The following is a 22,156-nucleotide window of genomic DNA, read 5'->3' on the forward strand; positions in this document are numbered from 1 at the left end:
GGCTTAAAATGCTACGTTTTATTTTGTATCCTGAAGAGTAGTGTTGATAATGGATTTTTGGGGTCCTTTGTAATACTTGAACCAGATAAGATGAATGTGGCATTTAAGAAACGTGTCTGCGATTGATTGTGTGTAGTGGTTATTTACTTCTATGCCCATAAAAGTAAACATGTTAAATAACCACAAATTACCCAGGTGGTGTGAATAAACATGACTCTGCTGTAGAGATGGTGATGGATAGGATTAGAGTGAAATCAATACATATGTGTTTTAGCGCTGTTGTTAAATTTGACTTGCTTTTTCTCTCTCCTTCTTAGGTTCCCAGGAAGTCGAAGTTGGCCATTCACAGGAATCTGCGGGATGACGAGGGCTTTATCATCAGGCACTTTGCTGGAGCAGTCTGCTATGAAACTGTAATTCTTAACATAGGTCTTATTATGTAGGGCTGTCCTACATAGTTATCAGTTATATAAGACAGTGACGTGACTAGCATTTAAAGCTAACTAAAACTCAACGTCAATGGAGCAAATCCCATGTTGAGCACATTCTAAACCTGCAGCTCATGATTATTTTAATTGTTGGTTAATCTTTTGATTCATCTATTTGCTACTTTTATAAAATGTCAGAAAATACTGGAGAATGCTCATCAAAATCTGTCTTTTAATTGTTTTTCTTTGGCTCACAAAGAGTCCAAAATGTATTTATGCATTCTTCATTTGTTTTTTGCATTTCGTACATCTGTATAAACGTCTGCCACTACATAAATGAATGCATTTGCGTGTGTGTGTGCCCACAGACTCGGTTTGTGGAGAAGAATAATGATGCCCTCCACATGTCTTTGGAGAGCTTAGTGTGTGAATCGAAAGACAAATTTGTTCGAGAGCTGTTTGAGAACTCAAACACCACCAAGGACTCCAAACAGAAGGCAGGAAAACTGGGCTTCATCAGTGTCGGCAACAAGTTCAAGGTCGGAGTGGCTGTTATTTTTGAACAGAGTTTAACGTAGATGCCACAATACTTATTATTGACTCTAATGTTTGTTCACTGAACTATTCATCAGTTTAAAAAAGAGTTAATAGCTAACAATGCTCCAGTATCTTTTAAGCTTTTCAGATTTTCTCACTCTGACCTCCAGATCTGTTCTGTACTGTACCTTTTCACCTTTCCACTCTTCTTCCTCTCCCTGTTTCTCCTCCTCATTCAGGGTTCCCCTCTCTTAGTTTCCCTCCAGCCTCCTCCACCTCTTTCCTCTGAGAAAACCTTCCTTGGTGGATAAAGCTGGATAAAATCAGCTTGAGGTGTAATAGAGAGGAGTTAGAGAACGGGGGAGTGGAAAAAAACGAGAGGGAAACACTGAATCCTTCTCACAAAACCGTTTTGAGCGGTTGAGCAGAATCCAGTCTTTTACTTTCGCACAAGGTTACTTTATCACCATTGCAGCTTCTTTGCTTTCATCACTAATGAACCAGATCTGGACTCGAGCACAAAGATCATGTGGAGAGGAAATATGGGACTTTGAAATATGTTTACATAGACACACCATAAGGGCCAAACTGTGGACTTAATCATCTCCAGGTCTTAACATTTCTAAAGTTGTGGTGCTCTTTCTGATCAGAGTTCATCACAAAACAATATATTGCTGAAAACACCAATGAATTATTCATTCAGGCCTTCTCTCCCACACCTGCCCCATGCTTGTAGATATCAGTTCTAAAATTACAAATGTTATTGATGCCATTGCCCCCGCTAAGGTAAAACTAGTGCATGTGTCTTATTTGATACTGTTGACAGGCTCACAAACCCGCCTGTGTCTGTAGCCCCTGAACTTTTATCTACTAAGTCATGTAATGAATTTGCCTCATTCTTCATTGACGAAATTCAGCAAATTACATGAGCTGTGAGTTCGTTTTTATCAGGTTAAAGCATTTGTATTGTCTTTGCATCCCCTTAAAACCAGTTCAGTGAGTACAACACAAGTGAAACCTATAAACCATGTAGCCTCGGAGGACATTTAAAATCCTCATCCTACTGCCTTGATATTCTACCTACAGACTTTCTCAAAAACGCATTGGCACCAAATCTGCAAATAGTCAACACTTGTCTTTTCTCAGACTATTTCCCACAGTCCCTGAAAACTTCAGTTACTGAACCACTACTAAAAAAGAAAATCTAGACTCACTAATGAACAACTATAGGTTCATATCAGCCCCCATTTTAAAGTAAAATCAGTGAAAAGACTGTTTACATTCTAAGCCCTAAACAATAGTTTTTATACTTTCTAGTAAGGATGTTGTCTACACCACCACACCATGACATCCGCTTAAATGCAGACAGTGGAAAAGTTTCAGTCTAATATTGTTGGATCTCAGGGCTGCATTCAACATGGTCGCCCACAACATGTTACAAGACAGACCAGAAAACTATTCGAAGGACAGGGACTTCTTCTATTGGTCAGTGTGCACCTGAGCATACAAAAATGAAATGTGGAGTCCCCCAAGGCTCCATACTTGGGCCTCTTCTCTTCAGCATCTACTTGCTCCCATGAGTGCAGATCATGGAAACAAGAAAGTATCTTATCTTAATTATGCAGATGACAAAATTGTCTTTAGTTAAGTAAAGATACTGTAAGAGTGAATTGATTGAAAAGATTAAAAGTTAGCTGATTCAGTCCTCACTAAGATATTTACACTAGCTTTAAAATTATGCTTTTGGTTTAGGAAGCACTAAATGCTTTAGGGCCAAAAACACATTTCTTAATCTGCTGATTGGTTATGAACCGTCCAGACCTCTTAATTTGTCTGGGTGGGGTCTGCTTTCTGTTCCCAGAGGTAAAACTAAACCTGGAGAAGCAACATTCAGTTTTTATGCACCACATGTCTGGAGCAGACTTCCAGAAAACTTGAGGTCTGCTCCAGTTCTGAGTTTGCCACTGCTTCACTTAATTTGGGACTATTTTTTCATATCTTTCACTGTAATTTTTATTCTGCTGTTTATCTGCTCTATTTTGCTTATTTTACTCACAATTTTACTTTGTTTTACTCTGTTTAAAACTTAATATTCTCTTTTATATTGTCGTGTGTTCTTTGTCTAAGGTGCTATACAAATAAATTTACCCTGCCTTTGTTCTTGCACGACTGTTAAGGCAGGTTGCTTCCTTCCCTCACCTCACAAACAACAAAAACAAATCATTAACCATTTCCTTTTATCTACTTGCACACACAGACCCAGCTGAACCTGCTGCTGGAAAAGCTTCGCAGTACTGTGAGTAATTTGTCAGTTTCATTATCTATTTCCACACAACTTTTGTTGCTTTCTTGTTCAAAATCACTATGAAATAATTCACCCTTTACAATATACAGTATGTACTGCAATGTGTTAACTTATCACAGTGCTGTTACTCCATGCTGTGATTCAGATGCCAGTTAGAAAGATGGCAGGCACAGACTGAGATGTACCGTTCCTCAATAATCTTTGTGTGTGTAGGGCTCAAGTTTCATCCGCTGTGTAAAACCCAACCTGAGGATGGTCAGCCATCAGTTTGAAGGAGCTCTGATTCTCTCACAGCTGCAGTGCTCAGGTATGACCAAAAATGCTATGTACAATATGTACTGGAGTATTTTTTTTAGTTTTTATACTCAGAATTTCACATCTTTAGAATTAGAATAATATAACAAGGGTATGTTCACACAGTGTTACAGTGTTCACACTTTTAGTAAATGCAGGAGATGGACGACAATACTGGACCATATTTCTACACGACGTTCTCGAGCTTCATGAAAGAAAATGTATTTTTAATAGAATTTGATGTTTTTTTATGAAAGTCAAGCGTAGGAACTGAATATTGGTCCTTTCTTCCAGCCTTTAAAGAATGAAGGATATGTGAATATTACATTTCCTCTCACTGCTTCTGTCTGTTGTGACACGGAAAACCTGGGAGGACATTTGACATTTCAGTACAGGTTGTCCTGTATATCATTGTCACTGTCATTACTGTTTAGACAGTTTCCTTGTCGCATTAAATAGTTTTGATGTTCTCCTACATGCTCCACCTGCACTTGGGAAATGGAATATGATGGAAGGGGAAGTCTGTCATTTGTTTAATGTTGCTTTAAGAAAACATGAAATGGTATTAAATTATGTATTTTGACATCAGTTAATTCTGCTAATTGATGCTGAAGTCAATATGATCCTGCAACTGCCTTGCTGATTGTGATTAAAGTGACATTGTTCCTTCATGCATTTAGATCTTTTCTTATTTTCACATGCAAACTCACTCGTCAGACACGGATACGGTACTTCCCAGAAATGAAACAGAAATGTGCATGCTGACACATGTCAGCTTGCTTGCGTTCAAGTTCATAATGGTCTTTTGGTAGAATATCAGCAGTGCACTTTTTACAGTGTACTGTAATTGCTCAGCCAGTCATGTTTCTCTTGAATAGTTTTCTTCTTTGTTTGTGTGTTGTTTTGATTAGGTATGGTGTCTGTGTTGGACCTGATGCAGGGGGGGTTCCCCTCCAGAGCCCCCTTCCATGAGCTCTACAACATGTATAAACAGTATATGCCTGACAAGCTCACACGCCTGAATCCACGACTCTTCTGCAAGGTGGGGGTCACATAAACCTCCCCTTCACTGGAGAAACACAAAGCATCCTTTTTGGTTTAAATAATTAGCTAATCTGTTTAAAATAAAGCCTAATTACTTGTGTAAAAAGCCTATAGCCACACTGATCCCATTGGGAAATGATTAGCAGTGAAATGACCTACATTCTTACCACATATACAGTGTTGCTGTGTCACTGAATGTGAATGTGATCCTCTGCAGGCTTTGTTCAAGGCTCTGGGACTAAATGACAACGACTTCAAGTTTGGATTGACCAGAGTGTTCTTCCGCCCTGGAAAGGTACAGAGACGCCAACAGATTACTTATTCATGTTGCAGGTCATGATGCAGAACAAGAGAAGAACTACAAAGATCTTAGCTTAATTTGTGTTTTTGTGTGTGTGCATCAGTTCGCTGAGTTTGACCAGATCATGAAGTCTGATCCAGACCACCTGGCAGAGCTGCTGAAGAAAGTCAACACGTGGTTGGTGTGCAGCCGCTGGAAGAAGGTCCAGTGGTGCAGCTTGTCTGTCATCAAACGTAGGTTGAATCCACTGAACCGATGTTGTGAGGTGTGAGAAGCAGCCTTGAGTGTCTGTAGTGTGTATTATCACATGAGACTTCTCAAAAACTACGAAAGAGTCAAAAAATGAATAATAGTGGAAGGGCCAGTTGCACAACTTATTTTAGTTCGTTAAGCTTTTTCACTTTCCACTGAATGACTCTTTGATGCTCTGTCATTTCCTCACAGTTTATTAAACAGCCCTGATAGCTATCCTAAATCATATTTCACATTTTTTCATTCATTCTGAAGAATGAAAGCAGCCGCCTCTGGCAGTATGGAATAGTACTCTAAAAGCAGTTCCTTGAACCATTACACTCTGTGCTAAGTTATTGATTTCCACCATATAACGAAGTGCCAGCTGGCTTCTGCTTATTTGTGTAAAAGCATCAAATGAAATTACATTAGAGTCATAACAGAACGCTGCCTCTGCTTGACCACACAGTTCCTGCATAAGTCACCTGAGGTAATTTATGTCCCAGGTTCTGGTCATTTGTTTCCTTGAACATGTTACCTTGTCGCAGTTTCATGTATGTGTGTGGGAACGTGAGAGAGGGAGAGCATTTTAGTGCATACATGATATTCTGCACTACTTGTTTGTGTCCCTGATCGATAGTACCCATTATAGCAATTTATATGTGCTTTTATTATTGCAGTATTCTTTTACTTTTCAGGTACATTTTCCTTATGCATATCATTAGTTACAGTAGGGTTTGGCTATAATATTTTAGTTTTGAATCTAAAGAGGGCATTGCTTAACTTTTTCCATTGAATAACTTTGTTTTTTTTCCCATAAGCCGCTTCATGCAGTGAAGAGCAAATAAGTATATAAATGATGTAGGAGATGAGAAACTGTGCAGATGCATATCGGTGTCTGCTTTTAGTATTTTTGTGGCATTTTTAGAACATTATTACAGAGACATTGTAGAGAGATGACAGGAAATGTGGGTAGGGGGAGATGGGGGAAGACAATGGTCAGTACTGTAACTCCTCGGCCCCCAGAGGTATTATTATAATACGTCTTTGTTTGACCAACAGTTCGTAACAAGATGAGGTACAGAGCTTTGGCTTGCATTAAGATTCAGAAGACGGTCCGTATGTGGTTGTGTAAGAGGAAGCATAAGCCACGGTGAGTGTCACACACACATACACACACACACAGAAATAATTTTGACCATCTCCCTGTCTGTCTGAGCCCTTTGCTCTCTTGTGTTGTTTTCTTTCACCTGACTGTGTGCTTTTTATTTAAAATGATTCATGCTCGGTTGGTTTTGATGGCTTTCTCAAATTGTACATTTAGGAGTTCAGATCAATCTGGAAAGTCATCTGTGGAGACATGATGTGTCACTGTACTGCTTTGGGAAATACCACATGTCTTGCTGTATTGGGTTGCATTTGAAAAAATGGCTCCAGTGAGAGCAGCCATCCAGAAGATGGGATTTCAGATCTTTTTTCACAGTCAGATTTTGATTGTGAGTGACAGTATGTGTGTGGATGCTTGAGGAAATGTTTTATACCAGCATACACACAGGATGAAGGATTTTTCTCCTAACTGTAATATATCTATTTTTGGTAGAAAGGGCATCTAAAGTGTCTTTGTTGAGTCCCAGTTTAATGCAGAATATGTGGTCAGGATTAAGTTACCAGGGTTTCACTCAACAGTGGGCAAGGTGAGTACAGACTGATACAGAGCTGTAAAGGACTGTTGGCCTCCACCCACACCTACATTATAGTCAGGAGATGGAGAATGAGGTAAACACTAATAAATTAAGATACAACCACACTCTTGGAAATATAAACAACCAGCTGTGATCCAAACACACATCTCTGGCCCATAATATTCCTCTGCTAGCTACTATGACCCACAAGCTAACTGTCAAAGTGTGATGTTATGCAATGGGCCATAGTGTGTGCAATTATTACTTAAAATAAACAAAATTATCTGCCAATAGAACAGGAAATCTTCACTGTTGCATTACTTATATAATTCTGTCTTAAACTAATGCCTCAGCTGTACTTACGACTGAAACACCCCATATGCTTTCAGTTATTTTCATGAGTAAGTGTGCATTTTCCTCTTTTTTCATAGCATTGACGGTATGGTGAAGGTCCGACACCTGAAGAAACACATGGAACGGTTCAATAAGGTGGTGAACGGGCTGAAGGAGGGCAAGCAGGAAATGGCCAAACAGGTTCAGGAGCTGGCCACCTCCATCGACGCTCTGTTAGCAAAGATAAAGGTGAGTCATCTGTAGGTCTGTGAGCAGGCCTGACAGCCTTCACCTCTTTCGTATCACCCAAGGATTATTGCTCTGGTAAGATGCTCATGTGAACAGTTTTTCAGGTGCTTTGAGCATGATACAGTGTGGGCAATAGGAACATTTTGCTGTTCCTCTTTATCTGTGTTCATCCAGAGAAGATTAGAGCTCACAGCTTTGAGCATGACTGCCTCAGATTTATGTGTACATTCACACCTGTAGCTCCTCGGCAGAGCCAGTCTCCTGTTGTTCACTCTACCCTTCCCTGAGTGGTCTGCGCCCTTTTCTCGTTCCTTCTCTCCAAATCAATATTTTCAATCTCCTCAGGATAAAAAGAAGAGCTACGTGAAGATGAAATCATCTCCTCCCCAATAATATAATTTAGTGGAGCTGTTTTGCTAAATTGTCAGACATAGTTAGTGAAATCCCAGGTCTCCCTGCGCAATAAGCTCCTGTCTTATTGGGCCCTGTAGGGACAGTAAATCATCACAAACACATCCACGTGCTGTGCAGACACTGAAGTCCCCAGTAGTGTTAATTTTCAAAATGCCGACTCATTACCTGTATGCAACCCACAGGTACGATTAGAGCGCTCGTAGGTTCCTGGCGGTATCTGGATTGACACTGAAGCACCTGTGACTCCTGACCCTTTCCCTCCCCTCTACCCCAATCAGCCTCTCCACCTCCCTTGCATTCCTCTTTTAGCCTATTAGCAGCCCCAGTGTCAACACTCATAGCGTTCTGAGTGCTTAGAAATTGCTCTTGGCATGGCATCTCTCAGTGAATAATGCATGAGATGCCAATGGCTGTCATTCAGGCCTCTATACGTCGGGGACAAGACCTTGTCATCTTCCCTCCGTGTGTCACCATTAGAGACTCCCTCTAATGAATCTTCACAATACGGTGACCTCTTCTCCTCCTGCTGATTGTCTGACAAGTATAGTGGGGAATTGAGCATTGTGGCAGTGTCAGTCAGTGTCTTCCCCTGTTGTCGCATGCGAAGGTTGTGCCGTTGTAACAGAGTCTGAGAGCAGAGTCATGGTATAAGTGCAGTCAATGTCACGCCTCTAAAATACTCTATCACCTGATAAAAAATTGGTAAAGGGCAAAATTTAATTAAAATGTCCATCTTGAACGAACTTCATCAATTTTTATTACACCTCCACGCTGGCAACAGCCCTGGCGGGAGGCATTATGTTTTCAGGTTGTACATAGGTCCCTCCCATCCTCGCCTATGTGATACCTCAGGAACAGAGGAGGGAGTGAGGGAGGGAGTTTCTTCAAATCTTGCACAAGTGTTCACTTGGTCTCAAAGATGAAGTTATTAGATTCTGGTGGTCAAAGGTCACTATGACAACGTGCTTTTTTGGCCATAACTCAAGAATTCCTCCTCTAATTATGACAGTATTTCACACAAAGGTCTCATTGGATAAAAAGATGAAGTGTTGACAACTTCACTGTGACATCGTAATGGCTATTTTTCACATTTTTCACAGGATGTGACCATATTTCACATGTGGTCGGATACTGAATTGATGACATTAATCTTGTCCACCTTGAAACTGGTGATCGTATAGATCTTCTGTGCTGAACACGTGTGTGACGTGGCCTCACTCAGTGGGGGCTCATTCACAGGTCGCTAAGAGAAAAAATAAAACTAAATAAAACCTTTTATTTCAATAGAATGTGGTGACGGAGACATGTGCTTGTTTTTCTTGAGAGGTCCGCTCCGCTATGTTTTAATAGTTGTTCTTGTTGTTTTATTGTGGAATATTGTATGTTTTTTGTCTGTTTGTTTGTTTGTTTGTTTGTTTGTTTGTTTGTTTGTTTGTTTGTTTGTTTGTTTAATATGTCATATTTGTTGCATTTTAATATGTTCTGACTGGCTGCTACCTTGGCCAGATCTCTCTTGTAAAAGAGATTTTGTATCTCAATGGGACTTCCTGGTTAAATAAAGGCGATAAAGGATAAAGGATAATAATAGAAACATCTGCGTTTTATAATCTGCAGCTTCTTTGCAGCAACATCCATATTTGATGCATTGTAGTCCACCACAGGCTCATCGGTTCATATTGACCTTCAGGCGACTGTCATTGCACCATGTGATGAAGCTCTCTATCAGTCCTCTGGAAAAAATTAAGACCTTTTATTAAATTCCTTCCTTATATGAGTCATATGAATAATTGCATTCAAAGCAACAAATAACTTTTAACTCAATTCAGTCGTGTGGCTGAGAATTGATTGAACAGTTTGGTAAAGAAATATTAAGTATTTGATCATTTTGATCTGACACTCTCATTCATTCTCTCCCAAGGCCACAGTGATGAGCTGGAAAGAGATTGACACGGAGTACCAGGGGCTGGTGAAACGCTCGGAGCAGCTGCTCTCCTCAATGCAAAAGAAGAAGCAGGAGGAGGAAGAGAGTGAGAGGCTGAAACACATTGAAGAAGAGATGGAGAAAGAGAGGAAGAGGAGGGAGAAGGAGGAGCAACGACGCAAACAGGAAGAAGAGGACAGGAGACTGTAAGTGATGGATGATCAGCACAATTGATGGTAAATGTAATGTGAAAAGTTGGTCAGGGTAAATGTTTCCTTTCTCCAAACATTTTAGGAAAGCAGAGATGGAGCTGAAGAGGAAGCAGGAGGAGGAGGAAAGAAAAAAGAGGGAGGAGGAAGAGAAAGTGATACAGGTTTGGACCACCATCAAATTTAGATTTTTCCATCTACTGTTGGACTATCCTGCTAAAACGATGAAATCCATTTAAAGTACCATATACAAGTTTGAATATCAAATTGTGTTTCATGTATAAGGTCTTTATAGCTTTTCATGGCTCCATGCAGACTCTCCTAAGCTTCATGTTTAACTCACCCCAGAGACTGAGCGCTCACAAAATGCCAAAAATTCACTGATTCCAACTTCTGGAACATTTTCTCTGAACCTTTAGTTTTTGGACAGTGTTGCATGTCCAAGACACCATGTACTCATCAAACCTTTTATGTGCCTTTTCACTGTGTTCTGACCTTTTATAGATCAAAAGATTAATTGATTAAGAAGAGGATTTTGCTTATTAATTGACAGTGACACAACACAACAAAAATGATCAAAACAGTCCCTGCATACTGATGACTTAAATTAAGGCAAGTTTCATGTCTCTAGAGATTGATTTTTGACACCATACTGACCATAGAAATGGATCCAATGGCCTCCAAGGATGTAATATGAAGCGTGTTTTGCGGTTAACGGCTAGAAAGAGAAATGGTAGAAAACTCCCCATGTGGTTCTCATGTGTCCTCACAGTGGCAGACCCCACCTGCTGCCTCCTCTGGCTGAAACGTTTGTTAGCTCTTTGGTCTCCGGGTCATGACATTGGTCACATTCCCAGAGGGTTGCCCAAAGGGTCTTGATTGATGATTCCACTTCCTGCTGAGCTTTTCCTAACTGCACGACTTAATTCCTCTCTGCGCTCTTCTGTCCTTTGTTATCCATCTCTGCCTGTTTCACTCACTCACTTTTTATTTGACACCTTTTTTGTTTCACTGCTGTTCCTTTCCTTAATGTTTCTCCTCTGGCCTTATCACGACATGCACCTGCTCCTCTGCAGGTTTGCCGGTGCGTCTCACCTTTGCTAACCATCCATTCATCCATCTGTTACAGGTGCATCACACCTCCTGCACTTCTAAAGCCCTTTTTTTATTCACCTAAGGCCAGTTGGTTATTTGCATGCTGTCATTTTTTTTTCTTTTTAGTAGTGAGACAGTTGACACCAGGCTGTCGTAAGCCACATGTCTCAGGAGACTCTTTGCAAAGTTTGTTTATCTGCAGCTCTAAAGCTGAAAGCTGCAGCAGTAAACTTTCTAAGAGTGTCTGCTGTGACTTCGATCTACTGTGTTCTTTGCTATTTTCTGCTGTGTCAAAGGTTAGTATAGCACTGTATCTTTCTCCTTTCAAACTATGTATCATGGTGTCTTTCAACCTAATCTTATTTACTGCACACCATCCAGGCTTCAACTCTGCAGTGTTTATTTTCTTCAAAACAAAAATCAAAAACAATTTATGGAGCCATTTTTATGTCTTTTTTTCCAGGATCCTTTTGTGAAATATGAGTGAGGACACATCTCATGGGTCTTATGCTGCAAAAAAAATAGATTTGATTTGACTTTTTAGAGAAGATGATCAAATTCACTGTGAGAGTGCAAAGAGAGGTGTTTGGTTTAGCATAACATGCCTCCAGTAAATCTGCATTAAGCTATTTTGAGCATAGTACATGTGTGTCTGCAGTCGATATAAAGCAGCCCAACATTCATACTGAAGCCATCATAATTTTGAATTTCAATTCTCATGCTTCACCCTGGCCATGTGTCACAGCTGCTGATTGGACCATCCTACAGTATGAATAATATATCTTAACGGGAGAGGCATTCATATTTAAAGCTCCTCAGAGAAAAGTATCCATCGTGGACTTAATTAGTTGCTTTCTATAGGAAGATCCACACAGATAGATTGTTTATTATTTATTATTTTATTTATTATTATTTTATGTACAGGGCTGCACGGTGGTGCAGCAGGTAGTGCGCGTGCCTCACAGCAAGAAGGTTGCCGGTTCGATCCCCGGGTCAGGCGGGGCCTTTCTGTGTGAAGCTTGCATGTTCTTCCCGTGCATGCGTGGGTTCTCTCCGGGTACTCCGGCTTCCTCCCACAGACCAAAAACATGCTCATTAGGTTAATTGATGACTCTAAATTGTCCATAGGTGTGAGTGTGAGTGTGAATGTTTGTTTGTCCTTGCATGTGGCCCTGCAATCGGCTGGCGACCGGTTCAGGGTGTACCCCGCCTCTCGCCCATTGTAGCTGGGATAGGCTCCAGCCCCCCGCAACCCCGAAAGGGATAGGCGGTATAGATAATGGATGGATGGATTATTTTATGTACATATGCCCTTTAATTGTCTGTTGGGCAGATACAGTTTGTACTGTTAACAAATATTTCTGTTCGTGAAAAAGTGAAAAATGAAAAAAGCTGGAGTTTAAATCTCGGTCAAACCCTTAAAAATGTTCCTACTGATTGTTATTGTTAATGTTTTTCTGTTGCATGCCCTGTTGTGTCTAGACAGATGACCAGTAATGCTTCATTAGCAGCCCTACAACTTGGATAAATAGGTCTAATCAGGCTTGGGCACGCAGCAGAGCTCTAATTGTTATGAAGGCTCTGGCACACAGGACAGCATTGGTGTGTAGACAGGATCTAGGTTTATGTAGATTTTCTAAAGTCACATTAAAAGCAGAGATGTGTGTGTGTGTGTTTCCAGGCGGAGCTGGAGGTTCAGCTGGCTCTGGAGCGTGAGGAACAGGCCCAGCGCACCACCATGCTGGAGCAGGAGAGAAGAGACAGGGAGTTAGCCATGAGGATCGCACAGAGTGAGGCAGAGCTCATCACTGAGGAGGGGCAGATGGACGCTGGCCTGCGCAGGTAGTGTATATGTGAGCACAGTGCACAATAAAGAAGCAGCGTGGGAAATAACCTCCAGGTTAAACAAAATATCATTTTGACCTCAGCATGCGTGTGTAACTGCATTTTTCCTGTCACTGTGTTTTCTCCCAGTGATCGGTCGTTTTCAGATCTTCCTATCTCTGCATCCTCAGCCTCTGTCATGTAAGATATCAGCACAGGTTTCTGTTACCGCCCGTGTCCAAGTGTACCTAACACCAACAATAATCACTCACTCGCTCCCTCGCTGTCTGTCTGAATCTCTGTTGTAGTCCTAAATGTCTCAACTCCTTGAGATAGATGCAGGATTATATCAGCAATGCAAAGCCAACATAAAAATCCTTTGATTTTAAGAAATCACCAGTCAAATTTAGATGTGTCATGTGTGTCATTTTATGTGGCATGAATCATAAGATAAGCCACTCAGAGGATAATTATGTGTAGTTGTTCAAAAATTAAGCTGGCGCATGGAATCATAAATGAGAGGTGGATCAAAATGTGCCGTATGTATCTTTTTGTTTCTTAATTGGCTCTGCATGTGTCTGTTAAAGCTTGTCTGTATCCTTTGCAGTGCTTGTGCACAGCACAAACTCACGAGCCTGAGTATCTGTGTGCTTCCCCTGACTCACACATACAGTTTAGAGTTTTTATGAATGTGTGTTCATGTTCCTCTGGATACGTGTGTAGTTAACAACTGCTTTGTAATTGTCTCATAATTACATAAGAAATGTTGCCGAAGGTCTTAACTCACTCACTCCACAGTACATGCTGCTTAAAGCTCCTTCGTAATCGCTGGCTTTTAATTACCAGCTGTTCAGAGTCTTTGCTATGAATGAAGACAGCTCTTAGCAAATATTTATGTCCTGACAGATTTCCTGACTGCTGCGATAAAATATGTAATGTACAATTATAATGGTCCAATATACAACACAAGGTGTCCTGATTGAGACCAGGTCGGAAAGCACCATGATTCGGGTGGAGCCGTCTTAGTATCACCAAGGACTTTTAACAGGGTACACACAGGAACACAGTACATACTGCAGGTCCCATGATTCCTTACAGCTTAATGTACCTTGCACACGAGTGTTAGAAATCACTCTTTTCACTGTTTTCACTCCTCATTGTTCCTTATATAATAGACAGTTCATAGTTTACTTTATAGCGAGTTTAAAATTGAGACACACTATGTCGTGAATAGGTGAGTGATTTTGTGACACAGTGTAAACTGCTAACTGGATCTACTGTACTCTCACCCAAACACAGCACCACAGCTTCCCATGTCATTCCCTAGACCTTTGTCCTACTTTGAATTCCACTGTGTAAATGGGACTGAATTTCCATAGCCCCACTCGGTGTTAAAAGCCAGAAGAAGTTCTCTCAAAGCCTGCATGGGCCTTATCTGCAGGTCCAGTGTGCACCAAATTACATTTGATCCCATAGCCTGTAATCTTGTCTGTGTTGGCTCGGGCATCCAGGGGCCACGTGGCATGTCTCCTACCATCCCTGTGAGTCAGATGGCCCCTGGAAACCAATAGCAGATCTGTAGCCAAGAAAGGCCACGTGTCTTATATGTGCACACTACAGAGCTTAAGCACATAAAAGCATGCGAGCAGGAGAAGCAAACACACTGGCTGGCATTTCTGGGGTAGTAGCTGGAGGACCGCCTCACTCTTTCTGCAAGCATCCATTTCCTGTTCAGCAAAGCCTGGGCCATTGCCTCATTTGCACTTGCCCTGATTCATCACCATCACACACTGGCACACGTCTGAGCCAGAACGACGATGAGCCTGAATCAGTTTCATCTTTCCAGTCAGTATGAATTATAAATGGTAATGGTAATCTGGCTAATGATTCGTAGATCAGTAATCCTCTGCTCTGAGACATTAGCAGCTATGCCGACTGTAAATAGAGGAGTTAAATCCTTCGTATTATTGAATTAGCAGCCTCAGCTCAGCAGGGGAGCTGGAGACACGGCTGACAGGAGCTCAGACTTCCAGCAGCAGTCATTTAAGTAGCTGAAACTCTGCGCCGTCAATTTGATTCATATATTAAAGTGCCGCATCATTTCATCTTCTCTCGTCTCTCGTTCCTGTTAAAATAATAAGCCTGGAATTAAAAAAATACTCAAAAGACCAGCAGATGTAAGCTTGCATTTTGCAACATTAGAAGAGCTTTGCATCATTTTAAGTGGAGTTGAAACAGTGGGATGCAAGGATGTGGACAAACTCTGCTCTTCAGCTCCCCTGCTGACCAGCCTCTAATGTGAATTTAATCAGCTGAGACAATGAGGAGGGCTTGAAAGAAGTGAGGCATCTGTTTTCATTTCTCACTGAGGGCGGTATGCCTAATAAATCCTGTTTTCCTTTTAAAATTCATGCATTTTGTCTGCCATTGAAATTCTGCTTCATATTATGCTTGAAAATGATCAGATCCAGTGTAATTAAACATCAAATGTTGCTTTGCCGTCAGTTATTCACTGTGTAAAGTCTGTATTTGGTACTTTGAGGAGCTGCTGCTCTTTTAGAACCTCTCTGATTGTGAAATCATATTCAGTGTTGAAAGACATGAAAGCTCAAGCCCTTAATCTCCGTGAGTCCCACCGTGTCACACCCTCACCTGTCTGCACACTCACCTTTCTTTTTCTTTCACCCACGTTCATCTGTTCCACACTACAGGGGTCCTCAGGTGCAGGCAACCAAAGCTGCTGCTGGTGTGAAGAAGTATGACCTTAGCAAGTGGAAGTACGCTGAGCTGCGAGATGTGATCAACACTTCCTGTGGTGAGAAATCCTGAACATGCCCAAGTTCAGCATGATGCCGCCTTAACAACAGAGTGTGTGTGTGCATTGATCCAGCCTTTACAAACAAACAAATCAAGGTGGTGGAGCTGTTAGTGAGATGCATAATAAAGCTCTTTCCCCCTCCTCCAGTCAAAATGTATTTACAGTTTTCAGAACCCACCATAATGATTCAGCGGTTCGTGTTTTGGCACTTTGTGTACCCAAAAGCGTGCAGCGCCATCTCTATGCAAGTTTTTCATCTGCACTCATTTCTCCCTGTAATTTTTGGAGTAGCCAAAGTGACTGTTAAATAGCTTAGACTGCAGCTGTACAGGGTGCGGGCACGAGATGTCTTGCCTGAAAAGTCGAAAGACCGATCTGAGGATGTTCCCACAGCTGCTACAGCTCATCATCATGCGTTTTAGTGGTGGAGAGAGGAAATTATCTCCATTATAGAAGATGGCAGACTTCTGCCCTTCCTAGTCGTTCCCAGCCAACCCCCCAACCCCCCCAGTCAGCGTGAAAAGCAGATGCCTTTCTGCTGCCACACTTGTCGATGCCTTAATAAGTGCCTCTGTATACAGTGCTCCGATCTGTGTTAGGGACTCTGATATCCCCTGTGGGATTCCAAGGACATCTGGCTAATTTGTGGAACCCATTTGCTTTGGTGGTGCCGGTGGCGATACCAAAAATTTGTGTTCGAAGTCTGATTAATGCTAAAAGCACTGAATGTTCTGAATGTTTTCTTTATATGTCATCATAAGAAAGAAAACACAGTGTGAGTCCCCAAAACTCCTCATTATACTGTGTTACATCGTGAGCTCGGGTACAAGTTAATCAAAGATAAACACAGTGCACAACTTCGCTCCAGTATGTTTAGCTTTATTCCTTAAATGTTTCCGCTACTTGACCTTCATCAGGGTGATCTTTGTTGTTGTTTCCAGTTTCTTCAGTAGCATTAATCATGTAATAATATTATAAACAGTGTTACAATCACCCTTTAAAATAGGCTTTACAGAGAGCTGGAGGAGAAGATTGATACCAGAATCATATCTGCACATTAAACAGGAGGCTATACCCAGCAGGCAGTCAGCTTAGCTTAGCACAAAGACTTGAAAGCAGGGGAAACAGATAGCTTGGCTCTGTTCAAAGGCAACAAAATCCATGCTACCAGTACCTCTAAAGCCCATTAATTAAATGTATAATTTATATTAATTAAAAGTATGCCTTAAAATGTCTAAAAATAGTAGACCTATGTTATATATTTTGTTCAAAGGTGTTCATAAATTAGCCCAGATCTTTCCAACAATTATCATTATGGGAAATGTAGGATCCAGGGTTTTTCAAGCTTTACCCATCTCTGCCTCTCATGTTTCAATTTGGATCATTCTTTGTTTTTCCGTCTCTTGTGAGCCTCCCAACTCCTTGGAAGTTCAATAATAAATCAAGTATCGCTTTAACATTAATTTCAAGCTCATAATATCACATTTTACTTCTTTAAAATTGGAGTCGTGGGATGGAAGTCATACTTGTACCTTCCATGTCTGTCCATGTTGCCATCGGCCTTTGCTTGTTCATTCGTTTGAGTTCTCACTGGTGTCATGTTGTGTGGGCAGACATTGAGCTGCTGGCAGCCTGCAGAGAGGAGTTCCACCGTCGTCTGAAGGTCTATCACGCGTGGAAGTCCAAGAACAAGAAGCGCAACGATGACGGAAGTGATCAGAGGGCTCCTAAATCTGTCACTGACTATGGTGAGTACAGACAGACAGACATTTTTCCCTGTATTTGCTCTAAATTACTTTCATTTAATGCTTCACCTGCACAAGCCTGTATGTTCACAAATGCATAAACATACTGTACATTTCACATGTGCACAATTATTAGGTGCGAAAAGTGCTTATTTTCTCCACTTTGGCCTCTCGCTGTCATTGGCAGGAATGAATTACCTGCTTACAAATAACCTGCCCATGTATCTTAACATTCAATTAGCCGACAAAACACCAGGGCCTAAAAATGCAGCCTCCTTCAATCTGCCTCTGTCAGAAATATTTGTTCTAATTAGCAAATAACTGCCAGCCATGCCTTGTCAGGTTCAGTAGCTGCTGGTACGACAGCTCGCTGCTTTGCTCAGTTCATTCTCAACTCAGCCAAGCATGGCTGGTGCCATAAACACACACACATTATGTAGCTGCTTGAAAGCTCTCCGATGCTCTGCATTTCCCTTCATTTCCTTTCTTTTTCTCCTTATACACAAATATTAAATTTGATGGGGAATGGGAACATTAGATTCACTGTTGCTACCACTTTCACTATATTTAGTCGCCTTTCTCTTTTGATATGATAGCTCCTGAAAGCCGTACTGCCTGTGCTTTGTTTGTCTTATATTTGGATCCTGTTCTTGGCCTCTGCTGATGCAGCAGGGGTCTTATCAAGGCCATTTCATAAGAGGCTAAAAGCTGCTTTACCTGGCTTTTCCATGTGATATTTACTTGGGCATTTCCTCTTTGATCTTGCATGTTTTGAAAGCTTTATACTTTGTTTCCTGCCCCGCTCAGCGTGTTCTCTGTTGTTAGCAAAGCATGCAAAAACATGAGTATTATGAGGTTCCATTTATTTAAGACCAGATGCTTTGTTGTGAATGCTCCTCTTAACAGTGACTATGTTTTCATGTGCAAAATATGAGAGGTTTTGCCCTGATTCCAAAAATGACAATATTCCTACTAAGCTGTTTACATGACAAATGAAAATGAATATTCCTCTAATATTCTGTTTATATGCAGCCGCGCACACTCTGATCAACAAATACATTCTCGTTCTTTCAGTCATTCAACCACCTTCCTGAAAAGGTCGGCATTGCGCCATTGGTGTACAATAGCCTGCTGATGTCCAAGTCTTGCATAATTTTTAAAAGTTGCTGTGTTTTGGGCTTCTCTGTTTTTTGCATCTGTATCCCAGCCTTGCAAACTGTTGGCTGGACAACGCACAGAGCTGACCTTAAAAAGGCAAGAGGCCATGTGTCCCAAACTGCACTGGATACATGTGCAGAAACTGCTCCTAAAACCAGAATAATATCAATTTATCCCACATGTCTTCATCAGAAAATGCTCCATTCAGAATATGTTGTTTACATGACCCAGCAACACTTTGAATGCAAATTTCTTCCTGATCCCACTGCAGCTGAACAGAACCCTGCTCCTCCGATGACGGCCCAGCATCAGGAAGTGGCCATGAACCGCCAGCAGCGATATTTCCGCATTCCTTTCATCCGGCCCGCCGACCAGTACAAAGACCCCCAGAATAAAAAGAAGGGCTGGTGGTACGCTCACTTCGACGGGCCCTGGATTGCCAGACAGATGGAGCTTCACCCAGACAAACGGCCTGTTGTGTTGGTTGCAGGTAAATCAGCAGCTTTTCCGAATTACGACAAAGAGAACAACCTGTTTATGCAGTCCCTTACATAACATTAACTTGCCATTATTTCTTTTATTGATTTAAATATTAATATTCAATGAATCATTTAGTCCTGTGGTTCCCAGCCTTTTCAACTTGTGACCACTTAAAATGAAGCAATAGCTGCTTGTGACCTCATCTCAGGTCATGAACTTTGGAGAAAAGTTGTGAGCTGTTCAACCAAATAGTGATTTTTCCTTCTCAGATTGTTCAATTAGAAGGAATTTTGAAGACTTGAGTTGTAGAAGCATCTGATATTTCATAAGAAAATGCAAAAATTAGAGGAAAAAACAAACATTTTTTTTATTATAACCTTGATGATTGTTGCCCTTCAGATTTATGTTTGAACTGTCTATAAACTAGTCTAGTTTTTCATTTGTTTTCCACAACCCAAACATATCAGTGAATTTATAATGCTAGAAAACAGAGAATCATCCACGTTTAAGGAGCTGGACCAAATAAAAGTTTCGCATTTTAGCACATATCTTGTGTAGTGTATTCTTTATGATCATTTGTGAATGAATGAATGAACTAGATGCCTTCAGCTGACAGTGTTCACTCCGTTATTGATTATCCTATTGTGTTGACAAGAGCTGAAGCTTTTTTCCCTCCTCAGATTGTTTAATTTGAAGGATTTTCAGAGGCTTGGATCGTAAAAGTATCTAGTATTTCAAAAGAAAAATGCCAAAAAATCTGAGAAAATGATTACATGATAACAGAAATGTTTTTCTTTTTATCTCTTTAATCATTTTGCGAAGGCTCACAGTGCTCAGCCACTGCTGGTTTAGTGTATATGATGTCAAGAGTAAAAAGAAAACCTTCCAGTTGCTTGTTTCGTCTGACAAACAGTCTAAAACCCAGAGGCATCAGTTTATTTATAAGATATATAAATCAAAGGAAAGCAGCATAATCCTTACATGTGAGATCAGTTGTTTTAGCACCACTTTGAATGATTTATTTAAAGGTGTTTGGTGAGTAAATGTACAGTAAATGGATAACTCTTGCATGCATGAGTACGTGTCCTTTCAGTGAACCTCTGTCCTCGTTCGTCCACCACTCAGGGAAAGATGACATGGAGATGTGTGAGCTGAGTCTGGAGGAGACGGGTCTGACCAGGAAGAGGGGCGCCGAGATCCTGCCCAGGCAGTTTGAAGAAATCTGGGAACGCTGCGACGGGATTCAGTACCTCAAGAAAGCCATCGAGAACAAGCAGGCTCGCCCCACACACGCCACCGCCATGCTTCAGAGTCTCCTCAAGTGAAAGCAGCAGGATGAGCGCACGACCTGGAGTCCGGTCCTGAAACATGACACTGACGCGCAGACTCACAAACATGCACACTGGAGGGCGGCACAGTGTTCCTGCGGTTTGTGGGATGAAAAGAAGTAACTGCAATCTCACTGTAGGCGCTCAGTGTTTCACTCACACAGTCATCTCCTTTTTAAAAACCTGAATGTTGTTTATTTTCACTTTTTATATCTTTATTTTGCCGTGTAACACCTTCGTTGGTGAAGCATTTGTGTTCTGCTTTCTTCTAAATCTGTGCTTGAATAGAAAACACCACTGTGAGGCCTTAAATTGCTCACTGTCGCTGCTCTACGCCAAGGAAGTCTTAATAGGTGCGTAGCCTCTTCAGCTATTAACCTGACGCCTCAATGATCTGCAGTAAATCTGACTGTTAGAGAAATTTGTAGTGACGCTTCTAGAAGTGTGTCACACTCTTGTCTATCAAGTCATACTTTACTGTTCAACATACACCTCATTTATTTAGTAAGAATTTTCCACACATGTAGCTTAAAAGGGACATTAATGATAGCTTTTTGCTTAAAATACTGAAAGAGGTCTTTAATCAGAAATAAAATATATTTTTAAAATACAGTCATGATAAAATATTTCTATGCATATTTGTAGAATCATATAACACTTTATTTGATAAATTCATTATAAAAGTTATTATATTTCAGTCCTCCATCTACACATTTGACACAAGTTAACACTAAATCTTCATTACTTTTTAATGACTGTCCAAATAGTCCGAAGGTATATTTGCTCCAAAATGCATTTTCTAACAAAGATTAATTCATTTAAAGAAGCGTTGCGTTCATTATTTTCATGCTGCGTATACACAAGTCTGATACTCCGTTAGCTGTTGAAATCCTTAAAAAAATGAATCTTTTTTTGTATTGTTGTTCATTTGTTATGCAAGAGGGAAATGGAGACATTTGCTTTCATGTTTGCAGTTTTGTGGGCTTGGGTTTGTTTTACAGGCAATAATGTAATTTGTGTGTGCGTGTTGTGTTTGTTCGCGTAATATTTTATTAATCTGATTACTTGACTCCTCGGCTGCTGAGGCCAAGAACATTTCAGTCATCTCATTGAACACTCATGCACAACCTTTATCTAGCTTCACTCTTACTTACTGAGAAATACATACTGTAACTAATGATTCATTCTGTAGATAATTAAGTGAGAACAGTTGAGATATTTCACACACTTAGTCAGCTAGCTGTTAGTGCTCTGGAAATGGATCTGCCATGCTAACGGTAACAGCAGCTAACGAGATTAAAGTGTACATTAATTAAACAACAAAGGCTAATGTACTGCTGATGTCATCGCTGATCTGAGGCTCACTCCCATTAAGTGATCAACTGGATTAAAACCAATTTAAGCTTCTCCTGTGTGGATATTTTGGGTTTTTCTTCTTTTAATTAAATTAACACCAGCAAACAGCCATACACAACATGAAAACATGTTTGTACTTCAGGGCGTCGTCATTGCATTTTTCTCCATGTTATCCTCTTTATGGCTCTTCCAGTGCATTTAGAGTCACGATCAATAACCATTAATAAACAGCAAGTGGATGTGTCCTTGATTTTTGTGCAAACATTTTTTGATTTTTGTGCTTTTCATCCACAAAGATGGTTGCCTTTCACCTTTAACTCATCAATAAATATTTTTCAACTTCTCACACAACCAAACAACCTTTGTGCAGTCAAGAACAAGCAAAACCATCTCTCTTAATGCAA

The 22,156-nt window shown here is 40.7% G+C and overlaps 2 protein-coding genes across 2 annotated transcripts in view; one reads left to right on the forward strand and one right to left on the reverse strand.

Annotated features, from left to right (window-relative positions):
* The window catches only part of myo6b (myosin VIb), a 38,643-nt gene extending 16,659 nt beyond the window's left edge, over nucleotides 1–21,984 (forward strand). The window contains exons 17-33 of the mRNA XM_070978741.1: nucleotides 318–413; nucleotides 797–967; nucleotides 3,223–3,261; nucleotides 3,484–3,577; nucleotides 4,476–4,606; nucleotides 4,826–4,903; nucleotides 5,013–5,142; nucleotides 6,203–6,293; nucleotides 7,254–7,404; nucleotides 9,737–9,945; nucleotides 10,034–10,112; nucleotides 12,725–12,885; nucleotides 13,018–13,068; nucleotides 15,579–15,682; nucleotides 17,299–17,433; nucleotides 18,860–19,078; nucleotides 20,194–21,984. Of these exons, the coding sequence (XP_070834842.1) occupies nucleotides 318–413; nucleotides 797–967; nucleotides 3,223–3,261; nucleotides 3,484–3,577; nucleotides 4,476–4,606; nucleotides 4,826–4,903; nucleotides 5,013–5,142; nucleotides 6,203–6,293; nucleotides 7,254–7,404; nucleotides 9,737–9,945; nucleotides 10,034–10,112; nucleotides 12,725–12,885; nucleotides 13,018–13,068; nucleotides 15,579–15,682; nucleotides 17,299–17,433; nucleotides 18,860–19,078; nucleotides 20,194–20,393 (2,139 nt within the window). The 3' untranslated portion in view covers nucleotides 20,394–21,984. The remainder of the gene's footprint in view (nucleotides 1–317; nucleotides 414–796; nucleotides 968–3,222; nucleotides 3,262–3,483; nucleotides 3,578–4,475; nucleotides 4,607–4,825; nucleotides 4,904–5,012; nucleotides 5,143–6,202; nucleotides 6,294–7,253; nucleotides 7,405–9,736; nucleotides 9,946–10,033; nucleotides 10,113–12,724; nucleotides 12,886–13,017; nucleotides 13,069–15,578; nucleotides 15,683–17,298; nucleotides 17,434–18,859; nucleotides 19,079–20,193) is intronic.
* LOC139341967 (sorting nexin-14-like) overlaps nucleotides 3,142–22,156 on the reverse strand; it is a 97,176-nt gene continuing 78,161 nt past the window's right edge. The window contains exon 31 of the transcript XR_011603022.1: nucleotides 3,142–3,154. The gene's annotated coding sequence lies outside the window, so the exon portion shown is untranslated. The remainder of the gene's footprint in view (nucleotides 3,155–22,156) is intronic.

Source organism: Chaetodon trifascialis, chromosome 14, assembly GCF_039877785.1.
Source record: "Chaetodon trifascialis isolate fChaTrf1 chromosome 14, fChaTrf1.hap1, whole genome shotgun sequence".
In the NCBI taxonomy this organism is placed as follows: domain Eukaryota; kingdom Metazoa; phylum Chordata; class Actinopteri; order Chaetodontiformes; family Chaetodontidae; genus Chaetodon; species Chaetodon trifascialis.